The 18,576-nt window shown below is 34.5% G+C and overlaps 1 protein-coding gene across 1 annotated transcript in view; it reads left to right on the top strand.

The window, feature by feature from the left end:
* EXOC5 (exocyst complex component 5) overlaps positions 1-18,576 on the top strand; it is a 55,886-nt gene that overhangs the window by 23,568 nt on the left and 13,742 nt on the right. The window contains exons 5-12 of the mRNA XM_027065799.2: positions 1,160-1,224; positions 3,741-3,769; positions 4,942-5,051; positions 6,476-6,520; positions 6,623-6,763; positions 8,302-8,384; positions 9,412-9,621; positions 11,241-11,388. Of these exons, the coding sequence (XP_026921600.1) occupies positions 1,160-1,224; positions 3,741-3,769; positions 4,942-5,051; positions 6,476-6,520; positions 6,623-6,763; positions 8,302-8,384; positions 9,412-9,621; positions 11,241-11,388 (831 nt within the window). The remainder of the gene's footprint in view (positions 1-1,159; positions 1,225-3,740; positions 3,770-4,941; positions 5,052-6,475; positions 6,521-6,622; positions 6,764-8,301; positions 8,385-9,411; positions 9,622-11,240; positions 11,389-18,576) is intronic.

The raw sequence follows: 18,576 nt of genomic DNA, 5'->3' as shown, positions 1-18,576 counted from the left end.
TCTTTCTGCACAAGGAATTCAGAGTTTCTGGTTTCTGTTGCTTAAATAAAGAGCTCTAGTTTGGACCAAAGAGATTGGAAAAATCTGAATTGTTTATGTTAATCCTTTTCATGGCACTAGTCACTTAATACTGGTCTCAGGGTACACGGTATTGACTGTTCTGCAATCTTGAAAGAAGGTTGTTTAGCTGACTTTCTTCCCCCCCCACTGTATGTCACAGTGACATACAGACAAGGAGAGAAGAGATAACTAAAACCAGAATGCTATGTTCACTATTGTTTGGCAACAGTTTGTTTGGCCCTGCTGTTGTCCACTTTGCTTGCCAGACTTCACATGAGTGCTTGGTTAGAAAGATCTGTGTTAATGTTTTTAGCTCTTGCTTCATGTTTGTAAGAGTCTCTTTATTTTTTAGTGTAAAAGAAAGTGAGTGATCATAAATCAGTTACTGAAGGTGTGCCAAAACTCAGTACTTAATTGAAACTTAAAGAAAAAGAGAATATTGTATAACTCCCCCCACACATTAGTGTAAGTAAGCATGGTCAAATATTTGCATTTCAAGAACTTTAGACCCTTGGCCTGAATCCTTTAGTTCCACCACTTAAAGAAGTACACCTCTGTACCATATTTCATTCAGGAGACTTCATATTCAACTCTATATTTGCTTTTAGAACAAGTTTTATAAATTTATATGTTTATTAAATGATAGGTATTTTAGCTGTTTTATTTAGTTATATTCATTCAGTTCAGCTTAAAGTGGGATATATGCAGCAATATGATCTGAATTATTTTCATAAATCTTGTTTGTCTTTTTTGGGTTCATAAACCAGAAGAGACACTTAGGCTTTCAGCAAGCAATGATTTTAATTTTTTCAGAGTAAACTTGAACTGCAAGTTTCACTGGGAAGGGATTATGGCATTATAAAATCACAAAATTTCAATACCAGAAAGACAGATGTTTATGTTTTATTGATTCATTTATTGATGATAATGTATTTCTGTTGCTCACAAGGTTTTATTTGTATGGATTTTAAAAGATAATTGTTGGAGTGAGGGTCTATTGGCATACATAGGGGATTATTATTTTTTTCAAATATAAAGATATATTTGGTATGTATAGGGTTTGTTTTTTTAATTATTGCTTTCGTTTATTTTTGAATAGATAAAGGAGGCAGCAGACATCATTCAGAAGTTGCACCTAATCGCCCAAGAGTTACCTTTTGACAGGCAAGTTCATTTCTCAAGAGCTAATTTGCATGTATGCTATAATTTATAAAGTTTTATTTTTCCCTGTATGTTTTTGCTTATTCAACAAGAGTTTATTGCGTACCTCCTTTGTACAAGCATAGTATATAAGAGTTGATTGAAAAAATATAGTTTCTTAATATCTAAATTTAGTGGTATACTTTGAAATACTTTCAACCTTTTGTCTTTTTTTTTTTAAGTTTATTTTATTTTGAGAGAGAGTGCGTGCATGCGCAAACGGGTCAGGGGTAGAGAGAGAGGGAGAGAGAGAATCCCAAGCAGTCTCCACACTGCCAGCAGAACCCCAGACACGAGACTTGATCTCATGAACCCATGAACCGTGAGATCATGACCTGAGCCATGATCAAGAGTCAGACACTTAACTGATGGAGTCACCCAGGTGCCCCTCTTTGTCTTTCTTCTGAAAAAAAATTGCTGAAGAATTTTGAAATTTCCTAAAGTGATGTTGTAAATTTTCATTTTTTTTGGACTCTGATAAGCTAGAATGGAGGGAATGGGGAAAGTTTAAACATGGGGCCATTCAGCTGCTTTTTCTTATATCTAGATGAGAGTCCTTAAACTTTATGGAGTTTTAGACACCTTAAAAGTTGATGAAAGCTAAAAAAGTTTCTTCAGAAAATTCAGATCCACACAGATAGTTATAAGCAACTTCATGGAATTTTAGACTCTTTAGCCTAGCCACAGACTCCTCCTTAGGGACTTCAAAATTGGACCATTTCCTTAAATGGGTAAAATGTGTAGATCACAATAAGTTGCCTGATAATTGTTGGATAATCTCTCCATTCTATTCTGCATATACTCATCTTCTCCTATTTCTCAGTTACATATTTCTCTTACAATTCTGTTTTAGTCTCTGCCAAGCCTTGGAGTTGAATATATGTCCTAATTAGTTTTAATTCTTTCACAGAGATCAGTATGGCCTTACATGCATTCTATTCCACCATGACTTTGATACATCAGTTTTGTATAACTCTACTTTTTAAAAAAAATTTTTTAATGTTTATTTATTTTTGAGAGAGAGGCAGATCGCGAGTGAGAGTGGGTTAGGGGCAGAGAGAGAGGGAGACACAGAATCTGGAGCAGGCTCCGGGCTCCAACCTGTCAGCACAGAGCCCGACGCGGGGTTCGAACTCACGAGCTGTGAGATCATGACCTGAGCCAAAGTCGGATGCTCAACCGACTGAGCCACACAAGCGCCCCTGTACAACTCTACATTTTTATCACCTTCTTTATCTGTCTTTGCCATCTCTTTTGCCAACCATCCTCCTCTCTCTCCAAACTGATTACATAGGATCTCTCAACATTACTTTTTCATAACGTACATTCTCCCTTGATATTTAAGATTTTAAAAAATTCTAGTGTAGGGGCGCCTGGGTGGCTCAGTCGGTTGAGCGGCCGACTTCGGCTCGGGTCATGATCTCGCTGTCCGTGAGTTCGAGCCCCACGTCGGGCTCTGCGCTGACAGCTCAGAGTCTGGAGCCTGTTTCGGATTCTGCGTCTCCCTCTCTCTGACCCTCCCCCGTTCATGCTCTGTCTCTCTCTGCCTCAAAAATAAACGTTAAAAAAAAAAATTAAAAAAAATTCTAGTGTATGGTACTATGTAATATTTTAGTTTTTGAATTTGCAAAGATTGGATGGTTCGTCTCTAACACACATTGCTGGGTCCTTTTTATGACTTCTATTCTATGTTTCATATACTGTTCTTGTTATTTTTCTTTTAAATAACAGTAATGGAATTTTTTTTTATGAAAAAAATCCCAACAGAAGGGGCAAATAAACAAATAGGAATTTAAAATGTTAGCGAATAGGGCCACCTGGGTGGCTCAGTCGGTTAAACATCCGACTTCGGCTTGGTCATGATCTTAGGTTTCATGAGTTCAAGTTCTGCATTGGGTGAGCTTGAGCCCCTGCTCTGAGCTCCACATTGACAGTGTGGAGCCTGCATGGGAATTTCTCTCCCCCTCTCTCTCTGCTCCTCGCTCACTTGTGCGCACACTCTCTCTCAAAAATAAATAAATTTAAAAAAAAATCTTTTAAAAACTTGTTAGTGAATATAAGCAGAGACAATAGCTCAGTGTTGGGGCTGGTGGGGTTGTTAATGCCTCATATAGAACATCTCCCTCTTTAACAAGTTATTGGTTATTCAGAGTGAATTTCATAAATGAGAACGAGCCGCCCCATCTGAATGGCCCAAATTCAGTTTTGTTACCTGGCATGCTTACTATCAGTACTCTTTCCCTCCTGGTTGGCTGACTAGCTGGTTTGTTTGCTTTCCTTCCTCCCTCCCCCCCTCCCTCCCTTCCTTCTTTCCTCTCTTCTTCCCTTTTCCCCTCCCTTCCTTCTTTCCTTGATGATGACCTTTAGTACAAAGGTTTCCCTTACACTCCCAGACCCCGTTTCCCCTTTTATTAACATCTTAGATTACTGTGGTACATTTTTCTCTAGTATGAACCTCATCATTGGTTTTTATTTTCCAGATTTTCAGAAGTAAAATCCAAAATTGCGAGTAAGTGGAGTTTGATTTATTTAATAGTTGTGAATAGGTGATAAAAATACTTCTGTAAAAGAAAAATAGTAAAAGGAGAGATAGTGGGAACAATGTTACCTTCTCACCTTATCCCTGAGTTTGACTCCTCTTCCTTGAAGCAGTCATTACCAGTTTCTTAGGTATTCTTCTAGAATATCCTATGGATATACAAGCATAGGACATAAATCACATATACATGTGTAGAATTTATTCCTACTGTCCCTGGTTATTTTTAAATAATTGGTAGCATCCTATACAAATAGCTTTATACCTTGTGTTTTTAATTTAACAGTGTATCTTGGAGGTTGTTTTGTATCCATGTGTCTGTAAAGTAGGTTCTTTGTCTTAAAAGCTAAGAGCTTTTAACTTAAAAGCTCGTGTGAGCATTTCAGTATCTTTATAACTGCTTACATGATTAGTTTTATCCTTTCCAATCTTTGGATTATATTTTAAGCAGATCATTCTGGGTCTCTGGAAAAGCCATTATATTTGCAGGCTCCCATGGTAATTTGAGTCATGTTTGGGAGACCATTGCATAGAAGGTTCAGAGAGCCACCTATTTTCCCAAAAGTGTTACAATAAGAATGACATAGATAGTTGGACTTCTTGGCAACGTTTCTGATTACTGTAGATTAACACAGCATTCAGGTTTTCACACAGAACATTAGTAGCCTCAATAATGTAGTGAATCAGACACCATGTATTATCTTAAGGTGATATTTGGTGTTAAATCCACGATAGTTCATGGTAAAGACATCTGAATTCTAGTAAAGAGTTCTGTAGTCCTCTTCACCATTTCTACAGCTTTATGTTTAAGATTTTTCCTATCTCATACTATCAGAAATGACATCCAGAGGTTTATCTCAGTCAGCTGCTTTTTTAAGTAACAGTGGTAAGTGGTAGTCAGACCAAGGGAGTTCAGCTGTTTTCCTGGTTGGGAAGATTTCTTTGTCTTTAAAAATATAGATTTATATTATATCGTAGTGTATTTTAGGGGCTAGACTCACTGCCTATAATCACATATTGTTTTTATAAGTCTTTCAAAAGAAGGCTAGATCCATAGTCATTATATTTGTAAATAATTCATGTGCTTGTAAATAACTTGCATACGTTGTCCCGTTGTAGCTGAATTACTTCCTTTTTACTTTTAGGTAAATACCATGATTTAGAATGCCAACTGATTCAGGAGTTTACCAGTGCTCAAAGAAGAGGTGAAATCTCCAGAATGCGAGAAGTAGCAGCAGTTTTGCTTCATTTTAAGGTAAATAGTAATTATTAAAAATGAAGATTAATCTTCAAGATTGTGGAGATTATATAAATTCTATATATTATAGTCACCGATTATCCTGTTAGTTGTATGACTCTCACAGTGATTATTTTTATTGTTTTGAACAATTTAAATGTATATTTCATATCTCTTCCATAAATTATGTTAAATTTTAGGTACTTAATATTATATTCAATAAAATTTTATCAATGACTTTTTATATTGGTTGACATAGAAAATCATACTGTTTTCTTGTCTTTTTATTTTTTCAGTCAAACATGTTATGAAATAGGTCAAAAGTAAAAAGATTTAGCTTTAAATATCTGGTGGAATGTAGGAGCCAGAGATTAGGTGGAATATAATTAGTAAAAGACTTAAATCCAGAAGATCTTAGGTAGTAATACAAAGAAATACTATCTTCTTGGATTTTGAATTAGGGAGAGAATCCCTATAAAGAAATTAAAGAAATAGTGCTTTGTAATTTGTTTCCTTTTTTTTTTTTTCAGAGAGAGAATGCAAATAGGGTAGGGGGGCAGAGGGAGAGGGAGTGGGAGAGGGAGAGAGAGAGAGAAAATGAATCTTAAACAGGCTCAGCACAGAGCCTGATATGGGGCTTGATTCCATGAGCCTGGGATCATGACCCAAGCCGAAATCAAGAGTCGGACTCTAAACCACCTGAGCCACCCAGGTACCCCCGATCTGTTTATATTTGTATCTGAGTAGGAAATAGGAGTTTTTTGTTGGACTTTTCACTTACAAGTAACATACTAAGTATTGAGAATGGCTCTTGACACAATAGTGTACTTTGGCATGGCTTACTTTACTTGTTTTTATGTATGATTTGTTAATGGACAAAAATCATTGTAGAGAGCTTAATATGACACATTATTTTGTTTAAATACATTCTGCTAAAATAGATTTAATTTTAAAAGTAAATTTCCAGAATGCCAGTTAAATACAGCTCTGTTCAGAGTCTTGCAAGGGAACACAAATGCTTTGAATCCAAGAGTGGAAAGAAGGAAATATATATATATATTAATATGAAATACGTAATGTATTTATTTATATATATTAAAAACCTTTTCTCAAGACTGAATCTGTGTGTGTGTGGGTGCATGCATGCATATACATGTTTTGGAGTTGAAGGAGATTGGCTAGGTGATCATAGGGCAAAATGACTACAAAAAACTCATACCAGTTTTCTTCTTTCATTCTAAAATCTTGCAAGGATATGAACCAGGTGATCAATTTCATAAAAAGCAACTGGGAGAATTTCATTTAATCCAACAACTGTTATTATTGGTGATTTATTGGGACATAGACATAGCTTTATTACATATAATAATTTTTATTGAGATTATTACTGTTGTGATTATTGTTATTAGAACTGTGATAATGTATTTCTTTCTTCTTTGTAGGGTTATTCCCATTGTGTTGATGTTTATATAAAGCAGTGCCAGGAGGTAACCTAATAGTACAATTTTCTGGATTTTATTTTATGCTAATTTGTGTTTTAAAAACCATTTTAAAATTATACATTAACTATGTAAAATGCCTCTGTTTAGGGTGCTTACTTGAGAAATGATATATTTGAAGATGCAGCAATACTCTGTCAACGGGTAAACAAACAAGTTGGAGATATCTTTAGTAATCCAGAAACAGTACTGGCTAAACTTATTCAAAATGTATTTGAAATCAAACTACAGGTAATTTTAAACTATGACTAAGTAATTCTTAAGGCAATAGTGATTTTTTTCTCTGTTTTGAAAGTTATTTATTTTTTAATTTTTGGTTTACTCATGTAATGCCCTTTGGAATAGTAATCTCCTTATTCAGTGAATGGGAAAAGAATAACAACGTCATGCTTTTTTAAAAAAATATTGTTCACCAAGAAAAAAGGTGCTAATCACCAAGCATCATCAGAGCACATGTTTAAAATTTGTGTAGCAGCAGTACAAGTCATAAAACGTTGTAGAGGGGTAGCCTCAGATTGTTGTTGTTGTTGTTGTTGTTGTTTTTTGAGAGAGAGAGAGCATGCTAGTAGGGGAAGGGCAGAAAGAGAGGGGGACAGAGGATCCAAAGCAGGTTTTGCACTGACAGCAGAGAGCCCAATGTGGGGCTTGAACTCATGAACCATGAGATCATGACCTGAGCCCAAGTCAGACGCTCGACTGACTGAACCACACAGGTGACCCGGTAGCCTCAGATTTTTATTTTTATTGGGTCCTCACTTTGACCAATGAGTGTATTTATGAAATTGAGTAAGAATTTTAAGCACAGCATGTAAAATTTTCATAATATGGTACTAATATGAAAAGAAAAAACATAGTAATTTCTAGGTGTGTAGGATGGTTTAGTGTTGTTTTGGCTGTATTTCATGGACGTGAGACACACAAAAAAGTTCCTTGCTGTTCCGCCATCTTGGCTCCTCCCGAAAACAGTAATTTAATGTACAACCTGGACTCCCATAGCACTATACATTAAGGCAACATTTCCTAAACTATGTTTTCTACTGGATTAAGCAACATAAAAGAAGTTTTTGTTTTTAAAACACAATTCAGAAATTTTTATAGCCTTTAAAGGTACTAACACATATTGTGATTCTCTAGGAGGAATGTAAAGTACAGCATTTCCCAATTTTAGAGTAATGCCTGTTAATCATAAGGGACACTAGTGTTAGCCAGGCCACAGTTTGAGAAATGCTGCTTTAAGGAATTGACTATATCGATACAGCATCAGATTTTGTGGGGTTTTTTTGTTTCTTGTTTTTTTTGAATATTTATTTATTTTGAGAGAGAGAGAGAGAGCATGAGCAGGGGAGGGGCAGAGAGAGAATCCCAAGCAGGTGCCACTCCATTAGCATAGAGCCTGATGTGGGGCTCAATCCCAGGAACTATGGGATCAGGACCTGAGCCAAAATCAAGAGTTTGATGCTTAACGAACTGAGCCACCTGGGTGCTTCTGGGTTTTGTTTTTTAAATGTACTTTAAAAAGCAAGATAGGCCAGTTTCAAAAGAAATTTTGAAATTCTTAATACTTATTCCCAAGACTGCTATAGATGAACATGTAAATATGAGAAGCATTAAAAATTAAAAGCCTATTATTTTTTTATATTGGTATACTTCTTATGCATTGCCTTTTCCATTGTATTTTAAGTAAGAACAGCCCCAGAATGTGGAGTAATTTAGAGAAAAAATATAATGTTTACTTGACATAATGTTGGCCATTTTTTTTTCCCCTCCAGAGTTTTGTGAAAGACCAGTTAGAAGAATGTAGGAAGTCTGATGCAGAGCAGTATCTCAAAAATCTCTATGATTTATATACAAGGTATGTTTTTAATTACTAGAAAATAGTAACATCGCAGATTTTCTTTCCTTTTTTTTTTTTTTAATAGAAAATGGTGAAGTATTCAGGTATTTTTGAGTAAAAGTTTGTTAGTAGTATACCTTTCAGCATTAAATACTTGGTTACGTAGATTACTGTTATACAAAGAGCAGCATTCTTAGCACATTAACTTAAGGAATCAGATATTCTTTATAGTCATGTACTTTAATGAAACTTTGTTTATGTTGTTTAAGACTCAAGAATTTTGTTTTGAATTTTAATTGTAAGCTAGTTCCCTATCATTTTTTTTCTAAGAAGTAGTATGATTATATTTATCTGCAGTTAAATCTTTAGAAATTGAGAAAGTCACAAATTCTTAACAAATGAGTTTCAGCCTTAAGTTTGATATGAAAATTTGCCTTAGGCTTTTGTAAATGAAAGTGTTACACTTAGAAATATTATATCAGAAGCCTCTTAATGGAGTTTTTTTCCAGTCCTATTGTTCTTTGTCAGTGACGTCATTTTGGGAGGAGGGTCTTCAAAAGTAACTATAATCAGGAAGTCCATCCCAACAACGTTTATTGTGAGTCTGTGTTTAACAATGCAAAACAGAAAATTAAAGAAAAGTCCACATGGGCAAAGACAAAAGGGAGAATGAACAGAGAGTAGATCTTTCAGTATTCTGACTTGGGTACTATGTTATGAATGCCATTAGAGTGTAGTTGAAGTCATTCTGCCACTGTTGTCATTTCTAGACTGGTTGGTTGCCTAGATTTTTTCTCTTAAGTCACCTATCCCTAGGAGATTATCCTTAGTCAGTTTGCAAAACCACAGTGTTGTTTGTGATGTCAATCTACTTTATATATAGCGCTGTGCAGCTTCTCTCTGTATCCTAAGCACCTTCCCAAGGTTTAAGAAATGGTGGTTTAACATAAGTTATTAAAATTACATTGTAAAAATATGTATTCCTCAGTGTTATTACTATACCTAAAATATACATTCATCTTTTTCTCCCTTTTTCCATGAAAAGAACCACAAATCTTTCCAGCAAGTTGATGGAGTTTAACTTAGGTACTGATAAACAGACTTTCTTGTCTAAGCTTATCAAATCCATTTTCATTTCCTATTTGGAGAACTACATTGAGGTAGAGACTGGATATTTGAAAAGCAGAAGTGCTATGATCCTACAGCGCTATTATGATTCAAAAAACCATCAAAAGAGATCCATTGGCACAGGAGGGTAAGTGTTTTTGTTAAATGTTACAGTTAAAACTAAAGATGTTAAGAATTTTATTGTATTTGGACAAACTTGTCAAATATTGACAGTTACTGAAATTTTCTATGAAGAACTCATTTAACCCAGCTTATTTATGACACCACTGATCAAATCCTGTCTCTTGAACCATGTATTGAAATGACCTAACATGATGTAATTAAAATGTAAAGCAGAATACCAGCACTATAAATAGTCGCCTTTTTTTTTCCTAGACTGAATAAATTATTCCAGGTTATTAACTAGGAAACACATCATTTTTTGTTGTTGCAGGTGTGGGAAAAAAAATAGCAAATAGTTTACATTTTAAGTACCCTGAGCTTTTAATGACTCGGGCATAAAATTAATTAATTAATACCTAAAGCCTGGGATTATTCACATACTAGAAGAAAATGATTTGTTCTAAGAATTGGTGGCATCTTAGTTATCCAGATCTCAACTATGTGGAACCCAGTCATTTTTAGTATGAAGCAGAATGACTTATGCAGAGCCATGTAATTAGAGTCCAGAGTATACTCAAATCACTTTCTTGATTCCCAGTTTGGCATATACTACATAATGATCAGGGAGAGGTTATAGTTAGGAATAAGAAGTGACATCTTGGGGACACCTGGGTGGCTCAATAGGTTAAGTGTCCAACTGTTGATTTCAGTTCAGGTCATGATCTCATAGTTGTGAGATCAAGCCCTGCATCAGACTTAGCATGGAATGTAGAGCCTGCTTGGGATTCTCTCTCTGTCCTCTCTCTGCTTCTCTCCTGCTTGTGCTCGTGTGCACGTGTGTGTGCACGTGTGTTCTGTCTCTCTCTCTCAAAATAAATAAACTTAAAAAGTGACATCTGAAAGGCAGCAGCAAATAAGGGAAGAAAAAAACTAAAGAACAACCATGAGAATTTTAAAAAAAAAAAATTAGTTTGGGGCTCCTGGGTGGCTCAGTTGGTGGAACATGCAACTTTTGATCTTAGGGTTGTAAGTTCGAGCCCTCCATTGTGTGTAGAGATTACTTTAAAAAAAAAATAACATCTGAAAAAAAAATGTTCACAATACTCCAGAGTTAGGTATTCTAGGAGCAAAAGAAGTTTAACCTAAAGATACCACCGTATAATAAATGTTCAAAGTGTCTGGTTACTCAGTCATTAAGAAAAGCTATATTATGGTTAATATATCTTATTTAATAATAATGAAGAAATAAGTATGTTAAAATGGTTAAATGTATTTAAAAAGCATTAAATTCTTAAAGTTTATTTTAAGAAGGACCATTTAGTTATATTAACTAATTTGGAATAGTCCACTTGCTAAGGAAACCAAATAAGGAGTTTTTGGCTATTGAGTCAGAATTATAGAGCTGAAAAAGACTTTAAAAGTCCTAACTCCAAATATACTAATTTTTCAGATGAAAGTCTTCTGTGTAGACATTAAGGTTTGTTTCACTTTATAGAACTAGAGTTTATTGGAATTAGAACTTTTAGGTCTCCTGGCAGTTAGTCCATTTTTCTTTGTTGGTGTATACTAAGTTGAACAGCATTTGAAATTGAAATCTGTGTATAATAAAGTGTTCTCTTTTTATTTGTTGTCATGATCCATTAGTATTCAAGATTTGAAAGAGAGAATTAGACAACGTACTAACTTACCACTGGGGCCAAGTATCGATACTCATGGGGAAACTTTCCTATCTCAAGAAGTGGTGGTTAATCTTTTACAAGAAACCAAACAAGCCTTTGAAAGATGTCATAGGGTAAGAGTAATTGTAAATTTATTTTATTTATATATAGTTGTGTATTTTAATTTTTGCCTTGTAATAAGATATAAATCTGCTATCTGGTTAGGTACAACTATTTTTTGTAATAAAGATAAAGTTTTTGTTTTGAAGAACAGAATTATTTTTAAAGTTATTTACAAGTATATTTTAATATAATTTTACGAGTTGAATATACCAAATTTTTTTTGTAAGATATTAAATCAATACATGAAAGGGAGGTTTAGAACTATCTTATAAAAATATAGAGCATTAGGGAGAGAAGGATGTTTTAAGAACCCAGGTATTAAAGGAAAAGAATGAAAAGTTGACTCTATTAAAATTTAGAATTTCTGTCCAACAAACACACTTTAACAAAGTAAACAGATAAGTCACAGCCTGCAAGAAGTATTTATAGCTAGTATTACTAGCAGAAGATTATGTGAAACAAATAATAGTGGCACATAATTGTATAGCACATACCATGTTCAGAGCACTTTAGGTATACATTACTCATTTAATCATTGTAACAACCTTGTGAGGTTTTTATTCCATTTTACAGATGAAGAAACTGAGATATGTACCTCTTAAGCAGTGGAAATGAGAGTTGAGAGCATCTTAATTTTTTATTTGTATTGATGTGTATGTGGTTTATATAATTTATATTGACAGGTGGTAAATCAGTATAAATTACACACATAAATCAATAGGAAATAAAGGCTACACATAAACAAATAGAGAAAATGCAAATTACCAATAAGATTTTCACTCTCACTAATAGGAAAATGAAACGTAAAATAGGGAAAATAGTATCTCATTCAGTCTGCAAAAATTAAGTCTGATGATATCAAATGTTGGTAAGGATGGGGAGCAATAGATATTTTCATACACTGCCATTGGAATAAAAATTGTATCTTTACTTTGGATAGTAACTTGAGAATTCCTTAGAGAAACTAATAGGTATATGTGCCACATTGTTTATAATGGTAAAAAATTAGAAGCAAATTAAGTGTGCCTCAAAAAGAGAATTGATAAACTGACATTGTTGATACACTAGAAAACTATATAACAATTTAAATGACTAGAGTTACATGTATCAACATTAGCAAATCTCAGAAATACAATGTTGAATACAAGATGGGAAAAAGATATATTCAGTATAATACCTCTATATAAATTTTTAAAAAGTAAAACTATACCTTATATCGCATAGGAATGATAAATTCAGGATAGTGGTTGCCATGAAGGAGGAGTACCTAAGGGACTGTATCCATATTTATAATGTAGGACCCCCTCACCCCCCAGATCTGAAGTACATTTGGAAAAATGTTAAGATATGACACATCTGTGGGTTATGGATATATTTGGTAAATTACTGTGTCTAGTTTTCTGAATGCTGGAAATAGGTTAAAATACTTCTAAAGATCATCAAACTTGAAACTGTCAACATTATATTGTTTGAGTCACAGTAACTAGCTCTAAATCATGACCTTTGTCTGGAAACTTACAAGATAGAAATTTAGTTCAATTCAGTGCATTCTGATCCAGCAACATTATGTGTTTACTTTGTACCAGCTGCCATGTTAGACATTGAGGATATAAATGAAAGACATATACCTTACTTTCGAATAGTGTGGAGAAAGGAGGTAGCATATAAAGAATCAGTGCAAAGTAGGCATATCCTGCTGGGACCAAAGAAGATGCAACCAGCTCTGCCTGGTGAAGGAATTGAAGAAGAGTATTTTTTATAAAAGATTACAAGAAGGGAACTTTTGAGGCCTGAGTCTTGAAAGCTACATAGGATATCTACAAGAAGGTAATTCTTGCAGAGAGAATACTACATATAAAAAGACATACATAGGGCTGTCTGGGTGGCGCAGTCAGTTAAGCGTCCAACTTTGGCTTAGGTCATGATCTCACAGTTGATGGCTTCAAGCCCCTTGTTGGGCTCTGTGCTCCAGCTCGGAGCCTGGAGCCTGCTTTGGATTCTGTGTCTCCCTATCTCTCTGCCCCCCCTCCGCTTGCACTCTCTCTCTCTCTCTCTCTCTCTTTTTCTCTCTCAGAAATAAATAAAAATGTTAAATAAAAAAAAATAAATCCTTGGTGGATGTCAAATGGCTTTCTTCCTGTAAAAAAAAAAAAAAAAGACATACACAAAGATTGGCTGTGCAGCATAAAATGCTTGAAATAAAAATGTACATTGGAGAGTAATAAAAAAGGAAGTTGAAAATGTAGACAGAAACTTTTTGTGTACTCTGCTTAGAAATTTAGACTTGACCTTGTAGTTGATGGTGGAAGCTTTAAAGGATAATTAAAAAGGGCAGTGTAACTTTTGCACTGTTGATGGGAATGCAAGCTGGTGCAGCCACTCTGGAGAATGGTATGGAGGTTCCTCAAAAACTTAAAAATAGAGCTACCCTCTAGCCCAGCAATTGTACTACTGGGTATTTATCCAAAGGATACAAAAATGCCCAGTGTTTATAGCAGCACTATCAACAATAGCCAAATTATGAAAAGAGCCCAAGTGTCCATCGACTGATGAGTGGATAAAGAAGATGTGGTATATATACAGTGGAATACTACTAGGCAATCAAAACAATGACATCTTGGCATTTGCAACAGCATGGATGGAACTGGAGAGTATTATGCTAAGCAAAGTAAGTCAGTCAAAGACAAATATATGATTTCACTCATATGTAGAATTTAAGAAACAACAGATGAACCTAGGGGAAAGGATGGAAAAATAAAAGTAGAGACCATAAGAAACTCTTAAAGAGAACAAACGGAGGATTGGTGGAGCTGTGTTGAGTGGGGGAGGGTGGGCTAAGTGGGTGATGGGCATTAAGGAGGGCACTTGTTGGGATGAGCACTGGGTGTTACATGTAAGTAAGGAATCATTAAATTCTACTCCTGAAACCATTGTTACACTCTATGCTAACTTGGATTTAAACAAAATTAAAATATTAAAATTAAAAAGGGCAGTGTAATTGGTCCTTTTTTCCTTTTTTAAAAAATAACTTCCAGATATCTTTGACATTCAGTAAACTGCATGTATTTAAACCACATGATTTGATAACTTTGATAAGTTATATCTACATTTCTGAAGCTATAACTTCAATCAAGATAACAGATCCAGTACCCCAAAAAGTTTCCTTTGTCCTTTTATAATCTCCCTTTCCTCTCCCTCCACTTCTGTTCTCATTTGCATGAGACTGAACAGCTTTAGGTCACTGTAGATTCATTTTCAAAAAGAAGTCGACATTTGAGGACTGAGTCTTGAAAGCCAAATAGGATGTCTTCGAGAGGTTGATTAATTTTCTAGAATTTTTTTATAAATGGTATATAGGATATTATAATACAGTATTTTATAAATGGTATATAGAATATATGTACATGTGTTTCTGGCTTTTTCAGCATGATTCTTTAAGAATTCATCCATGTTGTGTATATTATTTACTATGTTCCTTTTTATTGCTGAGTAGTATGTCTTTGCATGAATGTACCACAGTTTATGTATTTACCTATTGATAGACATTCAGATTGATTTCATTGTTTGACTATTAATGAATGAAGTTGCTGTGAACATTCATGCATATGTCTTTATGCAGACATAAGCTTTCATTTCTCTTGGATATATACTTAGTAGTAATACAGGTGAGGCATGTGGTATTTCTTGTAAAGAAACTGCCAAACTGTTTTCCAAGGTGGTGGTTTCATTTGACATTCCCACCAGCAATATGTGAAAGTTTCATTTGCTTCCCCATGACCTCCAACATTTGGTATGATCAGTCTTTTTAATTTTAGACAATCTAATGGTGGATAGTGATATCTCATTATGATTTCAGTTTGCATTTTCCTAATGACTAATGATGTTGACTGTCTTCATGTGTTTATTTGCTATTTGTATATATTTGAGGTATTTTTTGTACATTTTAAAAATTGAGTTCTCTTATTTTTTGAGAGTTCTGTGTTCTGGTTACATTTCATTTATCAGATATGTGATTTGCAAATGTTTTCAGTCTGTGGCTTGTCTTTTTAATCTCTTAACAGTAGTGTTTCATTTGATGAAATATGGATGATGAGAAGTTCTTAATATTGGTGAAATCCAATTTAACACTTTTCTGTTATGGATGGTGGCAGAATTTTTGGTATCATATATAAGAAATCTTTGCCTGACCCAAGGACACAAAGACTTCCTGTTATGTTTTCTTCTAATAGTTTAATAGTTTAAGATTTTGCATTTAGGTCTTTAACCAGTTTTGAGTTAACTTATGCATGTCATGTGATGCATGGATCAGAGGTGGGGTTTTTTTTGTTTTGGGTTTTTTGTTGTTGTTGTTTTTTGCATTTAGTATCCAGCTGTTTAAACATTATTTATTGAAAAGCTATCTTTTCTCCACCAAATGCTTGGGAAACTTTGTCAAAAACCATTTGAGAGTTTATATGTTGATCTATTTCTGGACTCTGTTCCATTGACCTACTTGTCTTTGTGCTAAGACTACACTGTCTTGATCACTATAAGTCTTGAGTCAGGTAGTATAAGTCCTCTAATATTTTCATATGCCTTATAATCAGTTTGTCAGTCTCAGGGGAAAAAAGTTTGAAATTTTGATTTTGATTGCATTGGATCTGTAGTTCTGTTTGTGGACAATTAACATATTAACAATATTGAGTTTTTGGTCTATGAACATCGTATATCTCTCCATTTTTTTAGATCTTCTTTAATTTTCCTTAGCAATGGTTTCTAATTCTTAGCACACAAGGTTTATCCCTGAGTGTTTAGTATTTTTTGTGCTATTTTAATGGAATGTCAGTAGTATTTTTTTAATTTGTATTTTTGATACTCTGTGTTAGTGTATAGAAAAACAGTTGATTTTTATATGGTGATTTTATACCTGCAACCTAACTAAACTCACTTACTAGTTCTAATAGTTTGGTTTTTTTTTTCTGTAGATTCCACAGGATTTTCTGAATAGACAATCATGTTGTCTGCCAGTAAAGTCAGTTTTACTTATTCCTTTAAAGTATAAAAACCTGTTATTTTGTTCTCTTGCCTCATTGCATTGGTCAGAACCTCCAGTTCAGTGTTAAATAGAAGCAGTTTGAGTAAACACTGTGTACTATTCTTAACCTTAAGAATAAAACATTCAGGGGGCGCCTGGGTGGCTCAGTCGGTGAAGCATCCAACTTCAGCTCAAGTCATGAGCTCATGTTTCATGAGTTCAAGCCCCACATCGGTCTCTGTGCTGCCTGCTCAGAGCCTGGAGCCTGCTTCGGATTCTGTGTCTCCTTCTGTCTATGCCCCTACCTCCCTCTCTCTCACTCACTCAAAAATAAACATTAAAAAAAAAAAAGAATAAAGCATTCAGTGTTTCGCCCTTAAGTATGATACTAATTGTAGGTTTTTCACAGATGCTCTTAATCAGAATGACAAAATTCTTTAATTTCTAGTTTTCTAAGTAATTTTATAAGATTAGGTGTTGTATTTTGTCAAATGCTTTCTTTTTATTTTGTTAATGTGCTGAATTACATTGATTTCCAAAAGTTAACCTTGCCTTTCTTGGATAAACCCCAATTGTTCACCATGTGTTATCCCATGTATATTTTGTTGGATTAGGTTTGCTGAACTTTTGTCAAGAATCTTTGTGTTTGTGTTCATGAGGGATATTGACTTAATACATATACTTTTTTCTCATAATGTCTTTGTCTAGTTTTGGTTGTCAGGGTAATACTGGCCTTGTAGAATGAGTTGGAAAATAATCCTTCCTCTTCAATTTCCTGGAAGAGTTTGTATAAAATTGGTATTATTTTTTCCTTAAATGTTTGGGAGAATTTACCAGGGAAGTCATTTGGGCCTGTGGTTTTCTTTGTGAGGGTTTTTAACTACAAATTCAACTTCTTGAATAGACTTAGAAATAGGTTATCTATTTCTTTTTAATTGAACTTTGGTAGTGTCTTTTAAGGATTTGTATATTTTACATAAATTGTTGAGTTTATTGGGATTAAGTTGTTCCTGATAGTTCCTTATTGTCCTTTTAATATCTGTAGAATATATAGTGATGTCGCCTTTTCATTCTTGATATTGGTAATTTGTATCTTTTTTTCCTGATCAGTCTAGCTAGAGGTTTATCAGTTTTATTGATTTTCCCAGAGAATCAGCTTTTGGTGTCTTTGATTTTTCTCTGTTCTTTTGTGTTTCATCAATTTCCACTCTTTATTCTTTTTTTTGGTACCTAGTTGGGTTTCATTTGCCCTTCTTTGTTTAGTTTTTTAAGGTGGAAACTGAGGTCATTGATTTGAGACCTTTCTAGCTTATAGCTAGTTAAGGGCATCTGTTGAGCATCAGTGAGCAAAGAAGAGAGGTGAAGGTTGTGGTTAGAGTGACTAGTGAAGAATAAACTTTGGGGAGTGGTATTAAGAAGACCAGGAAGGGAATCGAGTAATATCAAATCAGTATTTATAATGGATCTTTTAAAGTGGGCTATGTATTTCAACTCCCCCCTCTTTATATCAGATGATAATCATTACTCTGAGAAAGGTACATGAATGGAGACTACAAAGAGGCAACAATCAATTGATAAACAATACAGGAAGCAGTTATAAGAAGTTGAGAGGTAATTTTCTAACTTTTTAAATAGAGATTTCATTTTCTCACTGTGACGTTAATAATTCTTTTACTGAGTAATCATCAGCAACATCAACAGCAAAATGAACACTTGGGGAGTTTACTGTGTGCCAAACACTGTGCTAAAAATACTTTATGTGCATTTTTGTATTTTATTCTCACCTCTGGACTAGGATATAAGTACTGCTAATAGTATTCCCACCTTACAGATGAGAAAGTGAGGCCTTGTGGGGTTAAATAACATCTTAAGGGTTTACTCAACCAGGGAGTGATGAAGCTGGGATTTGAGCCTGTCATAGTTTAGTGCATCAGCTACTGATTTCCCCATCTCTTCCCCCAGTAGAATAAAGAACCCTTCTTATTTTGAGTTTTGCTAGAATAGCTTTTGTTAAAGTTAGTGGCTCTGGAACTTCTTTCACCACAACCTACAATAAGAAATGGATTTTACAGGGGCACCTGGGTGGCTCAGTTAAAGCATCTGACTTTGGCTTAGGTCATGATCTTGCAGTTCATGAATTTGAGCCCCACATTGGACTCTCTGCTATCAGCATGGATCCTGCTTC

The sequence above is a fragment of the Acinonyx jubatus genome, chromosome B3, assembly GCF_027475565.1.
Source record: "Acinonyx jubatus isolate Ajub_Pintada_27869175 chromosome B3, VMU_Ajub_asm_v1.0, whole genome shotgun sequence".
Taxonomy (NCBI): domain Eukaryota; kingdom Metazoa; phylum Chordata; class Mammalia; order Carnivora; family Felidae; genus Acinonyx; species Acinonyx jubatus.
The sequence above is the reverse complement of the archived record's forward strand: the minus strand, read 5'-3'. Positions and strand labels throughout refer to the sequence as shown.